Genomic DNA, 26,823 nt, shown 5'->3' with positions numbered 1-26,823 from the left:
GAGTTATCCTTTTCAGAATACCTCTTTAACTGTGGTTTTCCTTGAATAGCTCCAGAATTATCTCTAACCAGCCTAGCATATGTTTCTTCAATAATTTCAGGTAATTTGCACTCCTGCATAGCAGGAGGAAAATCCCTTAGACGTTCGCTCATAGCTAACACTGCTACTTCCCCATTAATGTTACTCAACATTGTGGCTGACACTGCAGCGAAATTGCCCATCAGTTTAATTCCTAAGTCCAGGGCCGGTGCTGCCCCATGCTCATTCTGTACCTGTTTTAATATTTTAGGTAGAACCGCCAAAGAAGGGATGCCATGTGTTCTGGTATATACTACAACGAAGACCAAACACCAAGTATTTATTTATTTTATTTATTAGCGATTTGTACAGCGCCTGGTGACCCAAGGGCATCCCCGCGCTATAAAGATTTGATATCCAGCTGAGAGGGAGAAAGGGGGAGATGACGTTTATTTAGGGAATAGAAGTGTTTTCAGTTTTTTTCTGAACCTCAAATAATTGGGTTCCAGTCTGAGGGTACGTGGGAGTGAATTCCATCCAGTGGAGGCTTTCACAGAGAAGCGACGACCTCCAGTGCGAGTCTTTTTAAATTTGGGGATGTTGGCTAGGTGCTCATTCTCGGACCGCAGGGATCTGGGTGCTTTATAGGGAGTAACCAGGTCGCTGAGGATCGAAGGGCCACCTCCATTGATCAGTTTGTAGGCCGTGCACATGGCTTTGAATTCCACCCTTTGGCGCACAGGGAGCCAGTGCAGGGCCTTGATGGCAGGTTTCGCTGACACTCTGGTGGGAAGGTTCATAAGTAGACGGGCTGCTGCATTCTGTGTTCGTTGCAGTTTCGCCAGGGTGGACTCAGGGGCCCCCAGGTAGACCATGTTGCTATAGTCCAAACGTGATAGTATAAGTCCTTGGACTAATAGTTTCCTGGAAGCGAGGGGGAGTAGGGGGAGAATTTTGCGTGTGGTGCGCATGAGCCCAATGCAAGTTCCAGCAGTTTTGGCTGCTTGCGTTTTCATTGAAAGCTCGGGTTCTAGCCATACTCCTAGGGTCTTAATTTGGTGTTTTGGAGTGGGAATTTCCCCGAACATGTCTGGCCAGACCGCTGGTGGAATGGTCGCCCATTGTTTTCCCATGAGCATCACTTCGGTTTTTGACCCGTTTAGTTTTAGTGATGAATCACACATCCAGCCGTGGATTTCTGTAAGGCAGTTTGCCAGGTTGTCTGGGTGGTCGTCTAGTTGGGATAAGGAGACGACCAACTGTGTGTCATCAGCGTAGCTCACTATTTTTATACCGTATGGTATCACCACGTCTTCAAGGGGGGCCATATAGGCATTAAAGAGCGTCGGGCTCAGGGACGATCCCTGAGGGACCCCGCTCGTGAGGGGGAGGGTGGCCGAGCGATGGTTGCCGTCCCATACCTGGAACGTGCGCCCGGCAAGGAAGGACTCTACCCATCTGAGTGCCGTCCCGGAGAGCCCTGCTGCCGCCAACCGATGGAGAAGGACACGATGGTTGACTGTGTCAAAGGCAGCACTAAGATCCAGGAGGATCACTGCCACTGACCCTCCTGAATCTAAAATGCGCCTTGCTTCCTCGATGACGGCAAGAAGGGCAGTATCTGTGCCATGACCCGGGCGGAACCCAGTTTGGGATTGTCGTAGGATGTTGTTTGCCTCAAGAAACTTAGACAATTGTCCGTTGACCAATTTCTCAGCTACCTTGCTAATGCCTGGGAGGAGTGAGATTGGCCGGTAGTTTGCCATATCTGCTGGGTCTAGCTGGGGTTTTTTGAGGAGTGCCTTCACCACTGCACTCTTCCAGCTAGTGGGAACAGATCCCTGAGCAAGTGAGCTGTTGATCAGCTCCGTGACAGTGGGGATGATGACGGGGGCTACAGTTTTGAGGAATCTAATGGGTACAGGGTCCAAAGGAGATCCGCTTTTCATTTTGGTTAAGGTAGCTTCTACCTCGTTGCTAGTTACTGGCCTGAATGTCACGAGTTGGGGGCGTGAGCTGCTTCCAGTCTGGCTGAGCAGTGGAGGGGTGGGACAGGGAGGGGGAAGAGATGCAATGATGCGGGCAATTTTGTCGTTGAAATAAGAGGCTAGTTCGTTGCTTCGGTCTACAGGGGCGATGTTGGAAGAAGGAGCGGAAGGTACTTTCAAAAGCTCTTTAACGATTAGGAAAGATTCCCTGGCTGAATTAGTGGATTCTTTTATCCGCGTATCGTAGTGGGAGGCTTTAGATCGCTTAATGGCAGTTTTGTATAGTCTGACTAAGTTTTGGTAGGCTTCCTTATTGGCGTGCTGCCAATTTTTCCTCCAAAGTCGTTCGGCTCTCTTACAATTTTTGCGTAGTGATCGAAGTTCTGGGGTGTACCAGGGAGCAGAACCTGGTTTCCCATTTTTGTCCTCCCGAGTTCTAAGTGGGAGAACAGAGTCCAGGGAGGTAGTGATCCACTCTCTATATTTACTATCGGCGGTAGCCGGGTCTTCAGCGTGGGCAGGGGTAGTTGACTTTACGGTCCTGGCCCATTCTTCGGTGGGAAGTCTGGACCAGGCCCTGTCCCTGGTGAAAGTAGGTGGTTTGTGAGGTTTCTTAAAAGTCCCTGGTAGTTGGAAAGAGACTAGAAAGTGGTCCGTCCAGGGGAGGGGAAGGGATTCACTAGCATGCATAGTGGGGATGTTCGTGAACACAGGGTCCAGCAGGTGGCCTTTGTTGTGAGTGGCACCAAAGTTTAGGAGGTGAATGTCGAGAGCCGCCAGATCGGTGATCAAGTCGACAGCCCCAGAGTCTGAATGGTCATCGAAATGAATGTTCAGGTCTCCCAGTATCATGAAATTGGTGATGGAGTGGACCTGTGTAGCAACTGTGTCCAGGAAAGCACTAGCAAAAGTGCCTGGATGCCCCGGGGGACGATACACTAGGAGCCCTGTGAGTGAGTTGGTCGGGTCTAGCTTAATGGTGAACTTCAGGCTTTCAGATTCGGGAATCTGCGCATCATTGGATTTGCAGAGGAGGTGATCCCGGTGGATGATGGCGACACCCCCACCCCTGCCTAAGGGACGAGGTAGGGAATGAATGAGGAAGCCAGGTGGGGTAGCACAGTCCTCTGCCGGGGGAGCCATCCCCATTGGCAAGTGAATGGTTAGTATCCTGTGTTTTTCCTGCGATCCTGGATGGTGAAATACAGCTTCAGTGCTATCCAAAACGGAATCTCTTCCCGTTTGTTGGGAATTTTTCCCATTACTGCATTTAAAGTTTGTGGGCTGATGCCCGGTGTGGCTAATTGTTGTGCTACGGCTTAAACTTTCAGCGCAGGAGCAAGTATTAATGTTCGCTTCACGAATTGTGCAAGGTTTCTGTATATTGTAACTAGATTATTATATAATCCCCGCAGCTGGGCTGCGGTCAAGCAATAAATACCGGACTGGCCACGTGTCCCCCTCCTTGCTGAGTGGGCCCAGTATTATGTTTTGCATACTATGTGGGAGGGCGCCTTTAAACCAATAAGCATGTTCTTGGTTAGAGGGACTTCTATCTCCTCTTCGTATTTGGGAAATACCTGTGTAGCATCATCTGCAGCAGGGAATTCCACTCAGGAGCAAAATACCTCTATCCTACATTCTTCGTGTTCCTCTGACACAAATGTAAAATCCCCACCTTCTAGTGTGACTCCATGTTGTAGTAGTTTTTGAGTGAGTGACTGCATATCTGCAGTTCTCAGAAATGTTTTGTGCCATGGTATGTAAGAAATTAATTACAGAGTTTGGCTAAAACAGTGGGATTTGGATCTTTTCAAGCTTGAATTTACCAACAGCCAATACATATGGTAAACCTACTCAGCTGAGGAGGATATTCCCTACCACCATAGAAGATTTCCGTTTACACGGTGCATAGGGATCTCTAAGGAAGCCAGATTGAATAGCTCAGTTGTTCCATACAAGGGTATGTTGTCCCTGGAATCAGCTAGTTCACAGTGCCGCCATTAGCCCCCTAAACCTAGACAGTAAGTAAGTAATACTTTATTGTACAGTTAATTAAAACCATAACAAACCATCATCAATAAAAACAGTTTTGTGTGTCTATAGCAGCCATATCAAATTGCAATGATACTGTGGTAGGGTGTAAGTGAAAACTGCGATTAAAAGGCGATAACGCTAAAACTGTTAAAGTACAGGCAGAATGTAAGATTGGCCCAAAAACTGGCTCACTTTTGTCATACCATTGAAACATTTTGCATGGTTGGGCTAACTTACATTCGGTTAATTATTGCAATCCATAATCTGCCTGGGTAACAAAAAGTTGTCCTCCACGTAAGCTTGTGCTTTGAAACAGTAAAGCTCAATGGACACCAAAATGCCAGCTGAGCCCCCATTGCCATCTGATTGTTTTGGCTCTAATGGTACAAGTGTTGCGCTGGGTTCCATCATGTGTATTGATAGGATATATCAAAAACTAAAAAGCAGGTGGTTGGTAGCTCTCGCATTGTATAATGCTTGCTTTTTTTTGTAAAAACCAATGATAAGCAGGTTTTACTATTTTGTTTGAGCACCAATCAAAGCAAACAATAAATGTTAACCTATTAGAAAATGTTTGCCTTGTACGAAACAAGTTGTATGACTTGACAAAAATTCCTTCTTTTACACTTAATTTTTAATGACATTAATAAATTGTAATGTACCAGTATTATTTCTGCAAAAAAAATTAATTAACTAAAACTATAAACTTAACTGTATTGCTTCAATAGGATTTATGGTAGTGAGGCGGGCTCTCTTTTCTTTACTGAAAAGAGTGTAGAAAGATAAAGTACTTCTAGTTATTTCATGTGAGGCTGCAGTTTGACTTTCCACTTATAAGCAGTACTTACAAGCAGAGTGTGGATCTGACAGAAGATCTATTATGGAGGAAAGCCTTGTGTTTTTGAAAAATACAACTTGAAGATAGTAGACATTTTTGGAGGCTGTTTTGACTCCAGTGTTAGTGTGGCATTTTCAGTTTATCCAATACCCCAGTGTCCCTGTTGTACATTGTGAGGAAAGAGCATTGGTGGCTTAATATTGTGAATGTTGATCATGCAGTGTCATGGTGTTTGAAGTGGTTGACTTAGATGGTTCTAGCATTACTATGTTAAAGTATAAATCAAGGTTGTTTTTAGAAAACCCAACTAGAAATATTACTGATTTGCTTGCTATCAGGAATTGATGGGCATATCAGCAAAGAAGATATTTCAACCATATGCATTAATCTTTAAGTATGTATGTATATTGTTAATCATTATCCTTTTAGATTTACTACCAGGGTTTCTTGCATTCAAATGTATTTTCTGACATACACCTTCATCATAACAGCAGTGATGGGGTTAAACCTGAGGAGAGCAGACATTTGTGTGCTTTTGACGGTATGTAATTCTACATTTGGATATACAATGGGTATGGGCTGAGCTATTAAATTGAACCAATGTTGAGAGAATATGCTAACTAGAAGGAAACTTCAGAATTTGTTCACTACCAAATATCTCAAAATATTAGTAAATGTCCATACGCAAAATACATTCGTATTGAGCATGAGCAGTGTGTTTCTAAATGTTAACTGATAAATGTATTTTTGAGAATATAAGATATCGGACTGATTGTCGGAGTGCCCTGCAGTTGAATTGTTCTCTAGGTGTATAAGAAGTTCCAGATTTTCAGAGGTGTTGTGCTACAATACGGTTAACACTCTCAGAAATTCATGAAGCAGAATAAAAGAGCCATAGGCATAGTTCCAAGTAACTGGCAAATATTAAGGTGTTCAATATAATTGTGACATTTATTATGATCAACAGTCACGATAATATTTATAGAAACTCAACATCATTCGTTGTCAGAAAAGGAAAATCTAAACATCCTGACATGAGTCCTATATTGTCTATGGCAGGGGGTCTCCTTTTCTGTAATGAGAGCTACTTCTAATCAATGAAAATCCTTGTCATCTAGTAAAGGCCAAGCCACTGGCGTAGTGTCACCAGACACCCCCACGCCCTTCTTCATTGACTTTAAACCTATTGTTCATAGAGCCATATACTATGATTTGAACAACATATTTTGACTAGAGGCACTATGACAGGGCTGACCTGTATGTCAGTCAGAGCGTGGTTTTTGAAGACTTATCAACATGTGTGCATATGAATGGGTGAGTAGGAGCCTTTTTCGTTGTACTTGTGTCACAGGACATACCTTTCACCATATGCGTCAGTGTTACATGTATACCGAAAAACCCACCACCATTCTTTCTAAAAATGGCAGAAATTTAAAGGCCAGAAGAATGTTCGGCAAAAATGTTCATACTATGGAACCACCATTTTTGTATTTCCCAGTTATAAATATGGCACTTTGTCTACCAGCCACCGGTAGCACAATGCCCACTGTGTGTAAATGTTAGCAAAAAAGGAACAGACGACAGACCAAAGTCCAGCTCAACCAATCCACATGTACAGTCAATTTCAGAGTGGTGCAACACACTTCCTACACCCGTTGTCCAGAGGTGCGAGTCACGGTCAAAGTTTTTCAAGAGAAGGTGGAAGGTGCACTCGTAGCAAAGTCAGACACATCAATAGTAATTCCAAAAGTACTTATTTTTTTCACTCAGTCTTTAAAAATGGCACACAGCCAGCACGTTTCGTTCCTGATTGTGCAAAAAGGGAACTTCATCAGGGCTGTAACAATCATAGACAAAACGTAACATTAACAGACCATAACCAACATTTAAAAGAACACACACAGTATTTTACAACATTTTACAAAATGACCCACAAACTTATACAAAGAAATTCTTTTCCACATAAATATTTACAAACATATAAACATCATGATAGAAGTAAAATACCACATAGTAAACACAAAACTGTATGTCTACCACATATAACATATTTAATACAAATGTATACATTTCCAGAACATATAATAACAATGTTTGTCAGTGCATACGGGAGAGAAAAAAACAACATAAAAAAAATAATAACGTGACCATAGCCTAGGAGATGGTTATATAGAGAGAAAATGGAAAGAGGACAAAACTGTCAAGTGCATGTATTGCAGATTCTTTATTACTTGGTCAAGATGAAAGAGTCAAGCCTATTAGTAACACGACTTACCAAACAGGAAAGCACAAGCAGTGCTATTTACATGTAATTAAAGTTCTAGGCTTAAAACAAATATGGTTTGAAGAATTGTTCAACTCTTTCTCACCTTGTAAGTATACAACCAATCGATGGTGATATGAAAGCTGTATGAAGGAACCAAGGGGCATATCAGCAAGGGCTGGCGATAATTATCGCTAAGCGCACTTAGCGCTAGGATAATTATCGCCGGCCAACTCTGAATTTTATCGCGGAGATAGCGTGCTATCAGCAATGCTTATCTCCAAAAGCAATAAAATTCAGAGCGCAAGCTGCCAACTGTGCGATTATCGCTGGAAATCCAGCGATAATCGCACAACTTTTGGCGATAGCTTGCTGATAGGGCTACACATACTTAACCATGTTAGCCACTTTCCATAGGATATCATGGCTAAGTCAGTTTCAAAGCAGGCGTAAGGAAAGTAGTGATAACAGAGGTTATTGCTAATTTTCTTGTCGCTATGCTTCTTTGCGTGAGGATTGATAATAGGAGAAATTTTGCTTAGAGACATTTCTCCCGTTATCCTGGGGAGGAACGCCCTCTTTACATCTCATTAGAGATGCAAAGCTGGGCGTTAATGGAAAGGGCGAAGAAGCATGGATTCACACGTTAGCGTGTCCTTGCTAATAGGGCGTTACAATTATCGCCGTTTTTCATCCGGAAACGGACGCTAAAGCGGCGATAATTTTAACTCCGGCCCTTGCTTATATGCCCCCAAGTCGTAGAAGGAACAATTCACTTTAGACCTGGTGTATATATGTACTTGCAGTCTAGAACAAGAAAAAGCATTTCTTTAAAAAGCTAGAAAAATAGGCAGGCCTCACAACTAAAAAAGTGTGTCAAAGACCATATCACCATTCTAAGTGCAAAAACCGGATATCCTGATACCAAAAATTAGCATTAGGACATAATGCCCGTAGCATAGAACAGGCACTAATAATGTTGGAAGATAAAAGGGTGACGTGGTTGGCATATATAAATCCACCTCACCTTAAGATGTATAAAAAAAAAACTACACCAATAATGAGAGAATAATAACTCCATTTTAGGACTCACCTTGCACGAATTTGAGGAAGTGTCTAAGGAAGTTCTAAGGAGTGGTACACGGGCGGAATTCGGGTCACCACATATATAACATAGAATCCTGGCATGTACTCTGTTAAGCAAAACAAGTGTACAGATATTACACAAAGCACTACCTGTGTCATTGCATCAGGATTTGTTAAAAGTAATAATCTCACTTTGAAATGGGAGAAAATTCAATTGAAGAGTTATCTTTATGTTTATATGTATTCCTTAAATCTTTTTTAAGTTCAAGAAAATTTTATTTGATAATGATAAGAGAAAAGCAAGGTGTCAAAACAAAGTACATTGGAAATATAAAACATTGAAAACTATGATAAATAAAACAAGCACACGGTTGTAAATAGTATCAAAAGGAAAATCTGGGCAACAGAATAATAAGAAAAAAAAAGGAAAAAGCATTTGAAACATTAATCATAAAAAGCATGAAAATACCTGAAAGGAATATAAAGATGATACAATGAAGAAAAACGGAATGCAGTGAGCATTTAAGGAGGTTTGGGGACTTCTTGTTGCGAAGGCAGTGGACGAAACAAAGGATTAGCACAAGTGTCCAAGTAGAGCGTGACAGGGAGCCACAAGTCCAAATGCTTGGCAGCCATGCGAGCCGGAAAGACAAAAGCAGTGTCAAGTCTATGGTTATGGCAAACGTTAAACCACCACGCCTTGAAGGAGATATTGGAGAAGTCCTTCCAATTTACCGTTATCTGCTGGAACGCAGCAGCCAGTAGCAAATCAATAATCTGAGGTTTTAATTCAACATTATCCCAGCAAGGGGAAAGGCTGCCTAAGAAAATGTTTGTATGAGAAAAGGGGACACATGTGTGAAAAATCAGATTAATTTGAGCCCAAACCTGTAACCAAAAATCATGAACAGAGGTACATAGGAATAACATGTGGAACAAAGTGGCCTGTGGGGATGAGCAAGACCAGCAGACATGAGAAGTGTTTGGAAAGCGTTTGTGGAGGTCAAAGGGTTTATAAAGAAGTCTATTATAAACGAAGAACAAAGACTGTGTCAAAGTTGCCACTCTCGAGGATTTACGGATCTTGATCCAAACTTTGTCCCATAGTGAAATTGGCCAAGACGTGGAAAGGTCATGTTCCCAACATTCCTCCACTTTAGATTTAGGTCTAACAGAATCAGTAGTGTGAAGGTGTTTGTAAATGGCGGAAGCCTTTGGGGTATTGCGTAAAAAGGAGTGAAGCAAGGAGATGGAAGTGGGAGAAGCAGGAGAAGGATATCATTGAGAGAGCCGATTATAAGTTGTCAAGGCAGCCTCTCTAAGTAAGTGATAGTTACGAGTAAAGGAGGTAGGTAAATCGTAAAGGGAACGAAGAGTGGTGAAAGGTAAGAAAGAGGATTGAGAAAAGAGTTAGGAAACCCATATCAGCTCCTTATGATGCCATGTTTTCCAAAAGAAAGGTTTGTTGCGGATAAGTAGGGCGGTGTTGTGCCAAATGGTAGATGAAAGGAAATCAGCAATGGTTGTGGGAGAGGAATGAGAAGAAGAGAGGAGCAGTTTAGTAGTAAATTTGTGAATAGGAGTGGAAATGGAAGAGGGTTTACGAGAGAAGGAAAGATATTCAGCAAAGGAAAAAGGAGAAAGAAGAAGGCGCTCAAATTTAGTCCATAAAGGACAAAGAGTGCTGGGATCTTGCAACCAGAAGGAGGCTTGTCATAATTGAAACGCTTTATGGTAAGCAGGGAAGTTCGGGAAATTAACTCCACCCTCCGTCTTAGTACGAATCAGTCGAGCTAGAGACATTCGAGGCCTCTTCTTATTCCAAAGAAAGGACATTAGAATGGAGTTAATCTTTTTTAAAAATTTGGAAGGAATGGAGACTGGAATGTTAGAAATAGTATAAAGGACTATGGGAGACAACATCATTTTAATAGTATCAAGGCGGCCCCACCAAGGCAGGTAAAGAGGATGCCACTTGGACATTAAATCCACTAATTTTTGGATGCATTTGGACAGACAGAGGGAAACAGTATCTGGGATGGTGGGAGTAATATGTAATCCAAGGTATTTAATATGGGAAGATTTCCATGTAAAGTTAGATGCAGCAAAATCAGGCTTAAATTTGAATTTCGTCAGGGGTAGGATCTCGCATTTATCATTGTTAAGTTTATAACCAGATATTTGGGAATAATCACTTACTTCAGCCAGGAAGGCGGGAATCGAATCAGTGGGGTTAGAGATAAAAAGAAGGATGTCGTCCGCGTATGCGGCCAGCTTAATTTGGGAATCTGATATCTGAAAGCCCTGAATGGTAGGCTTCTGACGGAGTTTAGACAGAAAGGGTTCTAAGGTCAAGTTAAAGAGAAAAGGAGATAGGGGGCATCCTTGACGGACGCCTCTTTTCAAATCAAAAAAGGAGGATATTTGACCATTAGCACAAACAGCTGCACGTGGATTAGAATAAAGTAAGGAAATCAGAGAAATAAAATTAGGACCAAAACCAAACCAATGAAGGGTGTGAAAAAGATAGGTCCATTCAACCCTATCAAACGCCTTTTCAGCATCAAGGGCAATGGCCGCAAGGGAATGGGGCAAATGACGGGACTTAGATAAGACATTAAATAGCAGTCTAGTGTTGTCGGTTATGAAACGACCCTTGACAAAGCCTGACTGTTCCTCACCCAGAAGATCCGGGAGAAGAAGATCAAGAAGTGCTGCAAGGGACTTCGCAAATATTTTATAATCAATATTAACCAAGGAGATAGGTCTGTAATTTTTACAATGTTGAGGATCTTTCCCCTCCTTGGGTATGAGACAAATGTGCGCATCAGAGAAAGAGCCTGAGGAAGATCCTAAGGTGAGGAAAGCATCGATGAGGGAGTGTAGTTTTGGGATGAGCAGTTTTGAAAAGTGAAGAAAAAACTCAACAGTAAAGCCATCCGGCCCAGGGGCTTTATCTTTTTGGAGATTCTGAAGTGCTGTGAGTAACTCTTGCTGGGAGATGCTAAGTTCTAAATGAGAAAGATCAAGCGGGAAGTGAGCTGGCTTTTGGATGTTGGAGAAAAAATGATCTAAGGATTGAGAGGAGGGTTGGGTTTCAGAAGAGTATAAAGTTCTGTAAAAGGCAAAAAATTCAGCAAGAATGTCTGTATCCGTGTGTTTAAGAACAGAGTGTGTGTCATAGATTGATTCAATATTTAGCTTATTGTGCTTTACCTTCAGATAATTAGCTAAAACCTTCCCAACCTTATTTTTGCCCCCATAAAACTTGGCACTTGATTTCAGTAGATATAAGGACGCATCGTCCGTAGACTTTTTGTTAAATTTCATTTTAGCATTATTCAGGGCTGTTAAACTTTCCTGCGATCGGGAAGTAAAATAAGAATGCGCCAATTTCTTAATGTCGAGAAGGATGGCAGCTGTAAAACTACGAGCAGCCCTCCGTTTTTTCGCCACAAAGCAATTATAAAGTCCCTCGCTGCGGCCTTGAAGGCATCCCAAACGGTGTGCTTGGGAATAGAGGGAGTGTCATTAAATAAAAAAAATTCATCTGAGAATTCAGTGAAGGATGCAGTGAACTTGGGGTCTAAGAGAAGGGAATTATTAAAGCGCCATCGCTTGGGCCCAACTGATTTAGGTAGGATGTCAAGTTGAACCACAGTGAGGGCATGGTCTGAGAGTAAAATCGGACCAATCTCTACACGGGTGAGGGTTTGGGCAATGTTGTGAGTTACAAAGATGTAATCAATCCGGGATTGGGAGTGATGACAAGGAGAGTAAAAAGTGAATTCCTGCAGCTCTGGGTTGCATAAGCGCCAAGCATCAGTAAGCTTATGTTGAGAGATAGCTTGGGAGAAGGATTTATGTGACTTATTAGGAATAAAGTGAGCCTTGGAATTCCTATCCAAAAAGGGGTCAAGGGGCTGATTACAATCTCCCGCTAAAATAAAGTTGTCATCGATAAATCTGGTAATATGACGGGAAAATGTATGCCAGAAAGTAGGATCTCCAGCAGTGGGGGCATAGACATTTAAAAGGGAAATTGGAACATTCTTAATAGAGAGCTTAACATATGTCCAGCGACCATCATCATCTGATTCCTAAGCGAGCAAAGAGTGAGAAAGAGTTTTGTGACATAAAATGGCTACTCCGTTACGCTTGCCATCCCCTGGAGAGTAGTAAACATCACCCACCCAGCCTCTCTTTAGTTTAACAGATTCTTCAGCAGACAGATGAGTTTCTTGCAAGAAAGCAATATCAACATTTAAACGTGCAAGGTGCGACAAAATCCTCTGTCGTTTGATGGGAGAATTAACACCCTTAACATTCCATGTAACTATTTTCAACGACATAACATGAAAGTGAGAAAAAAAATGTCAATGAGAAAAAAAGGAATATAATAGGTACCCAGAAGGAAAAAGTGATCAAAAAGGATAAGAGAGTCAAGAAGAAGTGAAGTAATATGAGATCGAAAAAATAAATGAAGAAGAGGAACATGGAGTAAAGAAGTGGTAATAAAAACCAGTTGAATGAGGAAACAAAGTAGAGGAATGTAAGTGAGAGAGAAAAAGGTGTGAAAAAAACTGAAACATAAAAGTTGTCGAAAGCAAGAAGAGAAAGACACCTGTGAACAAAGGAGAACTTACTTACGGAGGGAAGAACTAGGGAAGGACGATCACTAGAGAGGGGAGACGAGAAGAAAAAACTGAGGGGGGAGCACCAACTGGAGGAGGCACGACATCCAATGTAAGCGAACCACCAGACCGGGGGGGGAACACACTGTAGATTGTAATACCTGTAGAAGAAAAGAAAGAACAGAAAACTTGAGAGGAGAGAACATCAAGGAATTAAGTAATAAAAACAAAATGGTAAACAACAGTATACAACATATGACTACATTGTAGAGACATAAGGGAACAAATTAGAAACCAAAAGAATCATATAGAAGAAGAGGGGCGAAACAACGTGAAAAATGCGAACATAGAAAACAGTCAACATTAATTGTGCAGACTAAGTAAGAAAACAAAACAGCAGCTCATGAAAGTCACGGAGGAAAGGCTGATGAAGAACTGGATAGATCCATATCAGACGCTTGGGCAGAGTTCAGGAAGCTCCGCAGACGAACAGGATCCTCATAGGTCGTCGTTTTGTTGTTGTGAGTAACTCTGAACAGGCAAGTATGGAAAAGGCCATATCTGGCGCCAATGGAACGAAGCTCTGGTCGCATATCCAAGAAGGCTTGGCTGTAGCTCTGGCGTAATCCTGCGCAAAGAAGAGATTGGATCCAGACCATGTGAGGCGAGGGGAGGCACGGGCCGCTGAGAGGACTTTGAGAAGATCAGTGTATTCTAAGAAATACATGATGACACCTCTTGGTCTTGAAGAAGCAGAGGAAGTTGATGAAATGCGACCCAACCTATGTGCTCGTTGAATGTTAAGCGTGGTACCTTCAGGCAAGTGAAGGAGCTTAGGTAGGAAGGATTTGAAGAAAGCAATGGGGTCATTTCCCTCACAGTTCTCCGCCAGGCCGTAGAGTCGAAGGTTGTTGCGTCTGTTGCGATTCTCAAGCTCCTCAACCTGCGTCTGGAGAGAGGAAATCTGCGACTGCAAGTGTGTCACCTTGGAAGATGACTCTTGAAGAGAGGTTATAGAGCGCTCCATTGTAGTTACTCTCGCGTCCATCTGTGACCAGTTGTCAGTTAAAACTTGCAGCTTGGAATTAGTTTCCTCCATGAAAGGCCGGAGAGCGCGTATCTCCTCCAACAGCAACTCCATAGAAACAGCTGAAGTAGAACCTGTCGGTGATGGAGGATCCTTTTTAAGACGTTTCGACGTGGCTTTTCCTGAGGATTGAATTGGACGTTCCGCGTTGGACTGCGACATTTGGGCAGAAAGTTCCTGAGAAGCTTCCAGATGTGCCAATGCAGAGAAGACTCTGGAGTTTTTGATGAAAACACGTCGCAGAGTTTTAGAAATACGAGTATTCGCACTTCTCTCCATACAATGAGAGTCGCCTCCAAAAAGAAAACAAGGGAAAAACTAGCACCAGGAGTATTCTGTGCGTGCCTGCGAGAAATAGTATATGTGTGGAGGAACGCTTCAAACAGCAGAAGCACACAGGAGCCAAAAAGGTCCAAAGAAGGTTCTCTGCCAACCACTTAGGAATGCCAGAGGATCACCTAGGAGCGTGAGACAACATCCATATACTTATGCCAGGAAGTCCTCACAGTAAAGAGCAAAGCGAAGAATATCCATGACAGTGAGATTCAACAGGATGGTGTATTGTAGAGAAGGAAAAGACCCTCAAGAAAGGCACAGCGTTGCAGTAGAGAAGGGCAGCCTGAGGCGAATACGCAAACAGGAAAGTGCGCAGGCGACTTGAAGAGCTGCCAGAATGAAGAAATTCCAAATGAGAGAGAGTGCATTGAAATTGTATTGCACCTGGTAGAGGGCAGATGTTGATAGTGAGCACAAGGAAGCTATGTGAGAGAAGTGTTCCAGAAGGACAAAATGGCCGCCAAAGTCGCGAAAATCGCGAGTGAAACTCGCACAGGTCAGCACAGGCAGGCTAAAGACAAAGGCAGCTTGAAATTATTAAGATTAGCTCACCATGAGCGATTTCCGATGTCTGGAGCGCTGTGGGGGATAAGCATTGACTGTGACAGGATGCGCGCTGAACGCGCGAAGCCAAAACAAAATGGCGGTCGCGGCCATTAGGGAGCCGCGTCCGCTCGCAAACTTGCCAAACAAGCAGGAAAATGCCCAGTAACTCCCTCGAATTAGGAGCGCTACATTCTCCCGATATTCCGGTAGGAGAAACTGCTTCTTACAGGTGGTGGCAGTAGGCAAGAGAGAGCAAGTCCCCCGAACGACCCGGAACGCTCACATCGGAGCCGCCGTCCACGTCGGGCGCCAAGCCACGCCCTCCGTATTCCTTAAATCTAATCATTTAAATGTTCTCTCATTTCATTTTCATATTTATAAACAGCAGGCATCTTGCACCCAGTGGCCTGTAGACACGGTGGCATATTATAACACAAAAGTACATCCATTTGTTGAAATAGGAGGAATTTAAAGTGAAGAAACTTGTTTCATAAAATATTATGGAGTAATTGGATTAACTAAAATTGGAGGAAAACATTAAGACACAGGGCCTGTTTCACAAAGGTAAGCTTACACTTTTTTTAAAAAAAAGAAGACAATCCTTTCTTTATGCATTTGCAAAGATACTACTCATAAATCCCTTTGTGAGCATCAAACATTCAAAAACTTACACAAAAGTCAATTTGTATTCGCCCCATTAAAAATAATAACTCTATGTTTCAGTTATTAAATTTGGCACAGTGTCTACCGGCCACTACGAGCAAGAAGGTGTCTGTTTGTAAATACACTTTGAAATGGAAGAAAATTAAAATGAAAACTTAACTTAATCATTAAGTAAACTCTTCATTTTAATTTTCTCCCATTTAAACGCATTCATAAGCATCAGTTTGTTCTCATGCTCCGATATATAGTTGACAAGGACTTTTATTGAAGAGTTAAATACCGCCGTGCTTCAGTTCATCCGCTCTGTGCCTGACCCTGGGTTGTAAATCTGAAATCAGCATTGCTCATGATCAGGCCCTGCTATCTGCACCCTGAAGATAATAATGTAAAATAAACACAGCCTTCACTTTACTTCAGAAGGGAAATGCAATATGTGCTTCTATAACAATTCACTCACTGCTGCAAGCTACTCTGAAGGTGTCTGTGAGCCACCTAGTCTATGGTTTATGTTTTACTTACAGCCCACTACTGTACCAATGCCTAAATATCCCAGTCCAGTCATCATTGCCAATGTCTCTGTCCATTAACACATCTAATCAGCTTGATCTCTATTAGCTGGGGCCTGGGCTATTCGTGCATCTCAAAATATTTTGTTCATTTTAGCTACTTTAATGATTTAATTAGCTCAGTTTCATAATGGAAAAACAATTCGATTTATAACTGCATTTTTTTGTTAATTTTAGCTCACAACATGCTAATGTCTATTTTTTCAATCAGCAGGTGAAAGAAATCTAAAATGAAAGCAACTGTCAGAACATCATGTTGGACACCAGAGAAAGCAATCCTAATTTGGAGACATTAACCCCCGAAAAGTATGAGACATATTTTAGAGACTTTAGCTCATGAAAGGTCTGTGATTGTTATTGATGTGAGCTTCTGATGTAAACAGCCTTTTTCTGTTCAGAGTTGGAACCACACACATAAAAAGGCGTGGTGTGTGTCTCAAGAATATGACAGCAATGAACACTTGAAAGACCCTAAGCAATCAAGACATCTACACATGAGAACGTACAGAAAGATTTTCTAGAAATACCCATCCGGAAACGTTACGTACACTTCAGCATTTTAAGACCAGATAAATATACAATACTTTAACTGTAGATGAACAAAACCATACTGAATTAAACAAACTAGTTAATTAAGTTGAGTTTTCAACACACATGGATCTGCTGAAAGACACAGGTCAGACTGAAACAAGACCATATGAATTTACTCAGTGCGACAAAGTCTTTATTACAAAGACACAGCTGATACATCAGCAAACTCTTACTGGTGAGAAACCATATGAATGTTCAGAATGCTACAAAACTTTTAATCACAAGGGTGAACTATCACTACATCAGAGAAGTCACACTGATGACAAACCATATAAATGTTCTGACTGTAACAAGGCTTTCAAATGTAAGAGTAAGCTTTCAGTACATCAGAGATATCACACCGGTGAGAAACCTTATAAATGTTCTGAGTGTGACAAGGCTTTCTTTACAAAAAGTCATTTGATGATACATCACCTATCACACACCGGCGAGACACCATATAAATGTTCTGAATGTGACAAGGCTTTCAAGCAAAAGGCTCATCTATTACGTCACCACAAGAGTCACACTGGGGAGAAACTGTATAAATGTACAGAATGTGACAAGGCTTTCAAGCAAAACTTCAAGTTGGTACAACATCACAGAATTCACACTGGTGAGAAACCATATAAATGTTCTGAATGTAGCAAGGCTTTCAAGCAATGGAGTGGCCTTTCAGAACATCAGAGATATCACACAGGGGAGAAACCTCATAAATGCTCTGAGTGTGACAAGGGTTTTATTACAAAAAGAAACCTGATAATACATCAGCGAACTCATACTGGGGAGAAACCATATTCATGTTCTGAATGTGACAAGGGTTTCATTAGAAAGACACAGCTGATGTCACATCAGCACACTCATACGGGCGAGAAACCATACATATGTTTTGAATGTAGCAAGGCTTTCATTAAAAAGAAAGAGTTGAAGATACATCTACGAACTCATACTGGTGAAAAACCATTTAAATGTTCTGCATGTGACAAGGCTTTCAAGCAAAAGAGCGAATTAATATTACATGGGCGAATTCACACTGGGGAAAAACCACATAGGTGTTCTGAATGCAGTTATGCTTTCATTACGAAAAGCGGGCTGACGAGACATCAGAGAACCCACACTGGTGAGAACCCGTATAAATGTTCTGAATGCCAAAAGACTTTCAGGCGAAGGAGTGGACTTTCATTACATCAGCGAAATCACACTTGTGAGAAACCTTATAAATGTTCTGAAATTGACAAGGCTTTCATTACAAAAAGACTTTTGATACATCCTCCATCTCAAACCAGTGAGACTCCTAATAAATGTTTTGAGTGTGACAGGAATTTCAAGAAAAATGGTAATCTATTGCTTCATCACAATAATCACACTGTGGTGAAGCCGTATAAATGTACTAAATGTGACAATGCTTTCAAGCAAATACAAGTTGATACTTCATCAGAGAAATCAAATGGAGGAGAAATCATATAAATGTGAAAAGGCTTTCAATAAACTGCAAGAACTATTTGTTCACCACATAACCCACACTGGGAAGGAACCATGTAAATGTACTGTATGCCAAAAGGCTTTCAAGTGAGCTGGTGATCTATCACTACATCAGGCAATACACACTGGGGCAAAACTGTTTAAATAGTTCTTACTGTGAAAAGGCTTTTTTCACAAAGACAAAACTGATAATACAGCTTTAAAATAAAATGGTAATCTGTCATGTTATCTAAGAAGCTGCTCAAAGAAAAATCATAAAAATGCTCTAAGTGCAAAAAGCATTTTATTTTAGAGAGATCCAGTGACTTATCAGATAATTCACAGTAGAGAGAAAGCATGTAAGTGTTCTGAATTTGACAAGGCATTCACTCCCAAGGTATAGCTAATAAGAAATAAGAGAACACATGCTGTTGAGAAATGTATAAATGTTCTGAATGTGTTATAGCTTTCATGCAAAAGAATAATATTTCAGAAGGAAGTCAACTATCAGGAAATTATGTAATTTGTCCTAATTTGTCAGGAATTCAATTTAAAAAGGAAGGGTGATCCAATCAATCAATTAATCATGTGTTTGTCAAGCGCAACTACTCACCCGTAAGGGTCTCAAGGCACTGGGGAAGAGGGGGAGGTGCAGGTTCCAGTCCACCATGGAGGGGATCTGTCGAAGAGCCAAGTTTAGAGGTTTCTCGTGAAGATGGGGTGTGACGTTGTCTGTCTGAGGTGGAGCGGTAGGGCGTTCCAAGCTCTGGCCGCGAGGAAGGAGAAGTAGTGGTCTCCCGATCTGGTCTTTCTGGCACGGGGTACCACGGCGTAGGAGAGCTGGGCTGATCGTAGGGTCCTTTGGGGCACGTGGAATTTGAGTCGGCTGTTCAGGTATGCTGGTCCGGTGTCGTGGAGGGCTTTGTGTGATTGGGTGAGAATCTTGAAGGTTATTCTAGCCTTGATGGGGAGCCAGTGGAGTGTGCGCAGGTGCTGGGAGATATGGCAGTGTCTTGGCAGGTTGAGGGTCAATCTTGCGGTGGCGTTCTGGATGTTTTGTAGCTTGTGGGTGAGGTTTTTGTTTATTCTGGCATTGAGTGCATGGCCGTAGTCGAGTCTGCTGGTGATGGGGGGTTGAGTGACGGTTTTTCTGTGCTCGAGGGGAATCCATTTGAAGGTCTTGCGTAGGAGACGCAGGGTGTGAAAGCAGGAGGTTGCGACAAAGTTGATCTGTGATCCATTTTGAGCTCAGAGTGCAGGATGATTCCAAGGTTGCGTGCGTGGTCCATGGGGGTGGGTGGGATTCCGAGGGCGGAGGGCCACCAGGTGTCATTCCAGGCATCAATGTATTGGCCGATGATGAGTACTTCTGTTTTGTCAGTGTTGAGTTGTAGGCAGCTGCTTTTCATCCATTTAGCGACAGCTTCCATGCCTTCTTGAAAGTTGTGTTTGGCTGCGTTGGGTTAGTTGGATTGGGAGAGGATGAGTTGGGTGTCCTCTGCGTATGAAACAATGTTGAGTCCGTGGGTTCTGATGATGGGTTGAGCGGAGCCATGTAGACATTGAAAAGCGTGGGGCTGAGGGAGGACCCCTGGGGGAATCCGCAGGTGGCCAGTGTAATCCGAGAGGAACGGAGGGAGTCTCACCCGCTGCGTTCTGCCAGAGAGGAAAGACTGGATCCAGTCGAGGGCGTAGTCCTGGATCCCTGCATTGTGGAGTCTGTGTGTTAGGGTGCGGAGGGAGGCTGTGTCGAAGGCCGCTGAGAGGTCAAGGAGGATGAGGGCTACCGTTTCTCCTCTGTCCAGGAAGAAGCGGATGTCGCCTGTTGGGGCGAGGAGGGCGATTTCTGTACTGTGGTTATTTCTGAAACCGGATTGGGAGGAGTCGAGGATGTTGTGCTCTTTGATGAAGGTGGTGAGTTGGCTGTGGATGGCTTTCTCGATGACTTTCGCTGGGAACGGTAGCAGGGAGATGGGTCTCTAGTTTTTGAGGGTCGGTGGGGTCCGCCGAGGGCTTCTTCCGGAGGGGGTTGATCTTGGTGTGTTTTCAGTCATCGAAGAAGGAGGCGTTCACCAGGGAGCGGTTGAGGGTGTGGTGAAGTAGGGGTGTGATGGTGTAGGCGGCTCTGTTGAAAATGTGGTGGGGCAGGGGTCCATGGTGGCCCCGGAGTGGATTGTCTGCATCGTCTTCAGTGGTGAGGGCTGTCCAGCTGTCAATCATTGGCTTCAGGTTGTCGGGTGGCTGGTGAGGGTTCAGTGTGTTGGTTGTCTTCGTCAAAGTTGTCGTAAATGTTCTTGATCTTGTGGTGGAAGAAGGTGCTGAGTTTGTTGCAGAGGTCTTGTGAGGGAGGAATGTCCATAGCCTCGCTGGTGGTTTTGGCGAACTCCTTGATGATGCTGAAGAGTTCTTTGCTGTTGTGCGCGTGTGTGGAGATTCTGTCTTTGACCGCTGTTTTTCTTGTATTTCTGATGAGTTGGTGGCGGTACTGAAGTTGTTGTGGGCTTCTGTGGATTTGGAGTTCCCCCAGGCCTTTTCGAGGCGGCGGCATGTGCGTCTGGACTCTCGAAGTTCGGTGATAAACTATCTGGCTTTCTTGGCGTGTGTGTTGTTCTTCTTGAGGGGGGCTATGGTGTTGGCGCTGTCGGAGATCCATCTGTGCAGAGTTCGGGCTGCGGTGTTGGAGTCGTCTTCTTCTGCGGCGGTTGGGGTGGAGTTGCCGAGGAGGTGAGCTGGTCGTCTGTGATTTTGGTCCAGTTTTTTCATGGGAGCAGGTGCTGGTGTCTGTGGATGGTGGGTGTTCTGAAGGTGAAGTGGATGCATTGATGGTCTGTCCACGGGAGTACGGTGGTGTGGCTGTAAGTGATGGAGTTTCCTGTTGTGAAGAGGGGGTTAAGGATGTGTCCTGCTGAGTGTGTGGGATCGGTCACGACCTGTCGGAGTCCAATGTTATGGAGGTTGTCCAGAGGGGATGTGGTGTTGGGGGTCTAGTTGGTTGTCGAGGTGGAAGTTGAGGTCTCCCAGCATGGTGTAGTTGTGGATGCGATGGCTTACGGGGAGATTATGTTTGTGATGGAGTTGGTGAAAGGTCCGCAGCGTTCGGGTCGGTCAGTAGATGAGAGTTCCTCGGAGGGTGGTGGTAGGGCTGGCCTGTATGTTGAAGTGTAGGTGTTCCATCTGGTCTGTGAGCTCGTTGGGGAGTGTGCTCAGCCGGAGGGTGGATTTGTGGAGGATGGTGATTCCTCCTCACCGGTGGGTGGGGCGGTCCTTCCGTGAGATATTGTAACCTTGGGGAATGGCGATGGCGATGTCCTGTCCCGAGGTGGTGTTGGTCCAGGTTTCGGTGAAGAATGCTACGTCCAGGGTGGTGCTGTCGAGGAGGTTACAGATTTTGGTGGCATGTTTGTGGAGTGATCGGACATTGAGGAGGATGCATTGCAGGGTCTTCTGTTCGGTTGTGTTCTTGCGGGCGGGTGCTGGGTCTGTGTTCCTGGCGGCGCTGCAGGTGTGGCGGCAGCGGTGACAGCTGAAGGGTCCGTGGATGTCGGCTGGTGATGCTCGCTTGCAGTTGTTGCCGCCAGGGTTGAGCGCGTGGAGTGCTACTGGGTTGGAGCGTTGGTGGTGCAGAGGTCCAGGATTCCTGGCGCTGGTCGTGTTCAGGTCGCGGGCAGGTGCAGACGGGCTTGCCTTTGGCACGCCAGCGGCGCACCCGCTGCATGCGCCCATCATTAAGTAGGGGTAGGGGAGGGCTGGGAGGCAGGGAGGGGAACTGGCTTGGGCTGGTTACACTGGGGGAGGAGGGGCCGCGGGGGAGCAGTGGCTGGAAGAAGAACAGGCGCAAAAGTGGGAAAAGGAAAAGTGAAGTAAAGTGGAGAAAAGTGTGAAAGGGAGAAAATAAAAGAGTGAAAGGGTGAAAATAAAAATAAAGAGTGAAAAACGAGGGAAAATGGAGCAGAAAGGAGAGGATAGAGCAGAGTGAGAGAAGGAGTCAGAGGTCCACTGGACCACCAGGGATGAGTCGCAGGTATAACCTGCGGGTGGAGGAGGACCTTGAACACCAACACAGAGTGCAGGGGCTCGCGAGGGCCTCACTTAATGGTGGAGCTGCGAGGGAGGGAGAGCAATTTCACTGACAATGAGTCAGTGGTCTTGCTACAGAGCAAATTAAGGCACTGGCGTTCAGGATACTGTCATGCCTATAGGCTATCATTCCATGTTAAAAAAAAAAGAAAACCTGAAAATAGAATAACCTAAATGTTCAGACGGTTCTGCAGTGTGGAGGAGGTAAGAAGGATTGTTTCAACAATAACATTTGGCTGTTTAGTTTATTTGGAATGTTTGGCACTACTCTCATCAGTTGGTACACCATCCGCTCATGGGCAGGGAAGGAAGCAATTCCTTTTTATTATATAACCCTCACACACTTTAGAAGTGTCATGCTTCATTTAGGTGTCAGGGTGGGCTCGACCATATTCCAAGGAGCACTTAGGAGAAATAGGCCAGGGGGTTTTAGGGGCATTTAAATAGCCCAGGGGGATTAAAAATCCTCAATTAACTCCAGGTATCGCTTTATTGGGGGAGTTACAGGGGATATTAAAAATAAGGAAGTAGGTCATAAGGATGTAATAGTCCTATGACCCTAGTGCCAACATGTTTCAGCCCTTATTGTTTGGCCTGAGCGGGTCCTTGTCTTTCTTCAGGGCAACTTAGATTCCCTCCCTGGATTGCCGTAAGGTACTACCTCGTTTCTGAAAAAATGTGCAGAAAGCTGCACCTAAAGACCGGTCTGGTATATACTTACCCTTGATCCGGTACTTCGGTTTATTGTGTCCAACCTGTGAAAAAAACAATTTCAACTGTTAGCTCATGTGTCTAACTCATGCTGCGCTCATATTATCAATGTGACCAGTCTATGTGGAACACTCAGTGCTCGTTCATGCATCGTTCATAGTGTACTCAAACTTTTAGAGCACTTAGTGGGTGTCTGGACCCCCAGACACCCCCATGTGAGTCGTAGTGTCATTTGCACATCACCACACAATCGGTCAAAATAGGGGTAAAGGGTTAGTATCTGTACACCCCCTCCATACCATCATACGCCATTAAAATAATACACCCAGGTGTTTTGTCACTCATAGCCATATCGCCATTCATAGGTGATATATTATTATCAGTATAACGTCACATGCGTCCGTACCCTTCTGTGGTGGGCTTGACGAAGTAAGTCGAGCATGTGCGTTTGTGAATACGTTCAACATATTCGGCGGTACTTTGGAACATATCCCTTGGAGACTGGTGAAAACACTACTCTCTCCTTTTCTCTCCTGGTCACTCGCAATCAGTATATGACTATAGGGCTATCCCTCACTCTGCATTTCCTTGAGAAACGATAAGTCCACCACAGAAGGGTAAGGACTTATCATTTCTATCTGTTTTCTTCACAGGTTCGAAGCACAGAGATGCGACATGTTGTTGTAAATAGGTTGCATCACTGTGCTTCCAAACTAACGGAGCACAGCCAAATGACTTGCTGCACCGCGCTGTGCTAGTTTATTGTAAATCTGCCCCTAGGAGTTTACAGTATAACCTATGGATGGCGCCAGAGAGTGGAAAGACCCATCTTTATATGAGTTATGCGGTCCACAATAGTCAGAAAATAGTCAAAATATTATCAATGCATACTATAACAAAGTAATCTAAAAAGTCTTGTAAGACGTCATTAATAAAACTGTTGAATTGCAGCAGGGATATTGCACAGGTCAAAGGGCATAACACAATTCAAAGAATCCAAACGGCGTCCTGGATGCTATGCATCACTCACCCCCTCTCTGATACGGACAAGATGGTAAGTTCCACTTCAATACAGTTTGGTTCAGGCTTTTGCTTTCCTCACCAGATGCAGTAAGATAGGACTGAGAGGAAGAAAGTATTGATTAATTACAGTTATGTTCTTCAATGCAGTGTATTCTCCGCGAGGCCTTTATTGCCTGTGAACCAAAAAAGATTTTGTGCCCCATTTTTTAAATTATTCGTCCAAATATTCATGTAAATGTATATTTTCACTTTCCTGAAAAGCACAGTATACTAGCCCCAGAATGAGATCTGTCTGGCAGTCATAAGTTCTATGTGGAAACAGTATTGCAACCTTCTTCTCACTAAACACATCTAAGGAGGACCGGTATATTTCTGGCACATCCACATCTTTTTCGGCCACAGAATGTGAAATATGCAGGGAGTCCTAACAATCATGGCATATACCTATACACACGTTTGCCAAAATACTTACTTGAACTGACTGGTCCATGATCACGAGGGTTATGTAATGTTAACTATGGCATCCCTAAAGGTATTTGAAACTGTGGTGCATCAATAATGTGTTCTTGATGGTTTCTTTGTTCCCTTCCACATCGTTAAAGAACAATTTCACTAGGGGTTGTGGCCAAGCTGCCAGCCAGTATGATCACTTGAATGCAGAGCTCAGTCACTGAGGTGAGAGTTCATCCCATTACCCAAGGGGTGACCTGATGGCAGTAGAGATGCAGGAAGATTGAAGACAACATGCACTGACAAGGGGTGGGAAAATCTGAATGATTAGCATTCAGAATTGGTCAAGTCACCCACCTTAGGCTTATGCATTGATTGTAGCCTCAGAGTCCTGCAGCTACAAGGGCGGCTGGTAACCTGGATTCCTTTCCACAAATTACCCTTTATAACTGGTGGTGTTAGTGCTTTTCATGAGGCCCCATATTCACCTTGGATCCTGCGGTCACCATTTTGATTAATACCTTCTACAGCACTGTGTCTGACCTTCCTGCGCCCCCTCCCCCCATGCTAATGGCAGGCATGAGCAGTGAGAGCTGTAAACACCCAAGGTTGCTCAGCTGCCCAGATATGATTGACATGTCCAGCTAGAAGGGTAGAAGAATAAGCAAAACACTTGCTGCAATATGCTGACAATAGTACCGGGCACAGTCAATCAGCATACCCAGTGAAAAATACATCTAGCCCCACAGGAAGGCCAAATACTACATTGTCCGCCCCTTCGCTCACGCATATGTATACAGCGGTCATAAGCATTGATGCACCTGGTCTGAGCGACAGTGGGTCCAGAAACCCATGCGTATGCATTGACCACCATAACTGTATTCCTCCAATACAGTATACCATGCAGGGTCAAGAGGCTGGAAGTCCAGACATGATGTGACATCACTCTCCTGAACTGGTCTGCCTCTGAACTATGAGCTGAGGAGTTTCACAGGACCGGTCACGAGCACAGACACCAATACTATTGCAATCAGTGGCTCTAGGGCGGGACAGGGCTGGCCAGAGCAGGGGGGAATGTGGTTTGCACTCCCTAAGCAGCCCTACGCACTTTACATCTTCCCCACCAGGCAGCATTACACAACCTGGTGAGGAACATGCAGAACCTCCCATTCTCCGTCTGACCGCCGATCCACGGCGTCCAGACCAATCACAACGCTGCATTGCAGCAAACCTGTGATTTCATGTTGGGCCTGGGACCTGTTGTTGAGGAGCAAGTAAGCATACCTCTTAATAGTCCTCTTAAGGCCCCCCCATCACTGCAGATTTGATCAATGTTCGCTCCCTTAGGAAGCACCACCTAGAGGTGTTTGATCTCCTTGATGATGGATCGCTTGATCTACTGTTCGTGACAGAGACCTGGCTAGACTCCTTCTCAGACCCCATTGTTACCCTTGCCACGCTCGAGGGATATAAGATTTTTAGAGCAGACTGCCCAGATGGAAGGGGGAAGGGGGCATCTTCTATAAGAATTCTATAAGAATAAGTGGGATCTTCGCAGGGGGGATGTCACATTATGGGGAAGTAGGGAGGTTCTTGACTTTAGTATCCGTTTCTCAGACCACTTTCCTGTAGGTGGCTCTCTGATTTATAGGCCCCCGGTCCGGTGAGTTCCTTTAACCAGGCCTATGGGGATGCTATTGTGTCTAGGGCATTAAGATTCTCTCATTACATTTTATTTGGGGATCTCAACATTCATCTTGATCACGCTGATGCCAAGGATCCTTGTGAATTCCTGGATGCCCTCCATCTGGCCCAACGGGTCCAGCGGGTTAAGCTCCCCACTCATCTGGCCGGCCACTTGCTGGACCCAATTTGTAGTAAATTTCCTATCTCGATCAGAGACCCATGCCCGTTCTCCTGGTCGGATCATTTTATTACATATTTTTCATGGGACGTGATGATTGCTGAACCTGTAGCACGGTCTTTATCCAAACCTGCCTTTAGCAGAATTGCCCCAGGTGCGTTCAAGCTAGCTTTAGAGACCACTAGAGCTACCTTATCAGGTGGCCTTGTAGATCACCTAGATGGCTTTACCAGTTGGATCTCCAAGGCAGTAACCACTCTTACTTCACAGTGCTCTTCTATGCTGTCCTGTGGATCTGCAGGACTCTCTCAAAATCATTAGGAGCTTAAAATCTGTCCTGCTAGACTGCTTGCCCCAGCAGCAGAAACAATCAACGCAGAGGTGAATAGCATTGTTAATTTATCTCGCCAGACAGCCAGTGTTCCAGCGGCCTGGAAGCAGGCCAGGATTTTGACACATAAAAAAAACATCACTTGATCCTCTCAATCCGGAAATCTGCCGACCCATTTCTCTTTGCTGGGGCTGGCTAAAGTGTGTGAGAAGGTTGTCAATAATCAACTCACCGAGTTCATTAAGAGGGAGGGTATTTTGCACCCTGCACAATC

At 44.0% G+C, this 26,823-nt stretch overlaps 1 protein-coding gene across 1 annotated transcript; it reads left to right on the top strand.

The window, feature by feature from the left end:
• The first annotated feature begins 287 nt into the window (after window positions 1-287).
• On the top strand, window positions 288-18,667 carry LOC147663474 (uncharacterized). The gene is made up of 3 exons (XM_086950422.1): window positions 288-354; window positions 3,116-3,168; window positions 16,274-18,667. Exon 3 carries the CDS (start codon window positions 16,717-16,719, stop codon window positions 18,097-18,099), a length of 1,383 nt encoding a protein of 460 aa, XP_086806548.1. The 5' UTR covers window positions 288-354; window positions 3,116-3,168; window positions 16,274-16,716; the 3' UTR covers window positions 18,100-18,667.
• The last annotated feature ends 8,156 nt before the right edge of the window (window positions 18,668-26,823 follow it).

Source organism: Lissotriton vulgaris, unplaced genomic scaffold (genome assembly GCF_964263255.1).
Source record: "Lissotriton vulgaris unplaced genomic scaffold, aLisVul1.2 SCAFFOLD_7734, whole genome shotgun sequence".
Lineage (NCBI taxonomy): Eukaryota > Metazoa > Chordata > Amphibia > Caudata > Salamandridae > Lissotriton > Lissotriton vulgaris.
The sequence above is the reverse complement of the archived record's forward strand: the minus strand, read 5'-3'. Positions and strand labels throughout refer to the sequence as shown.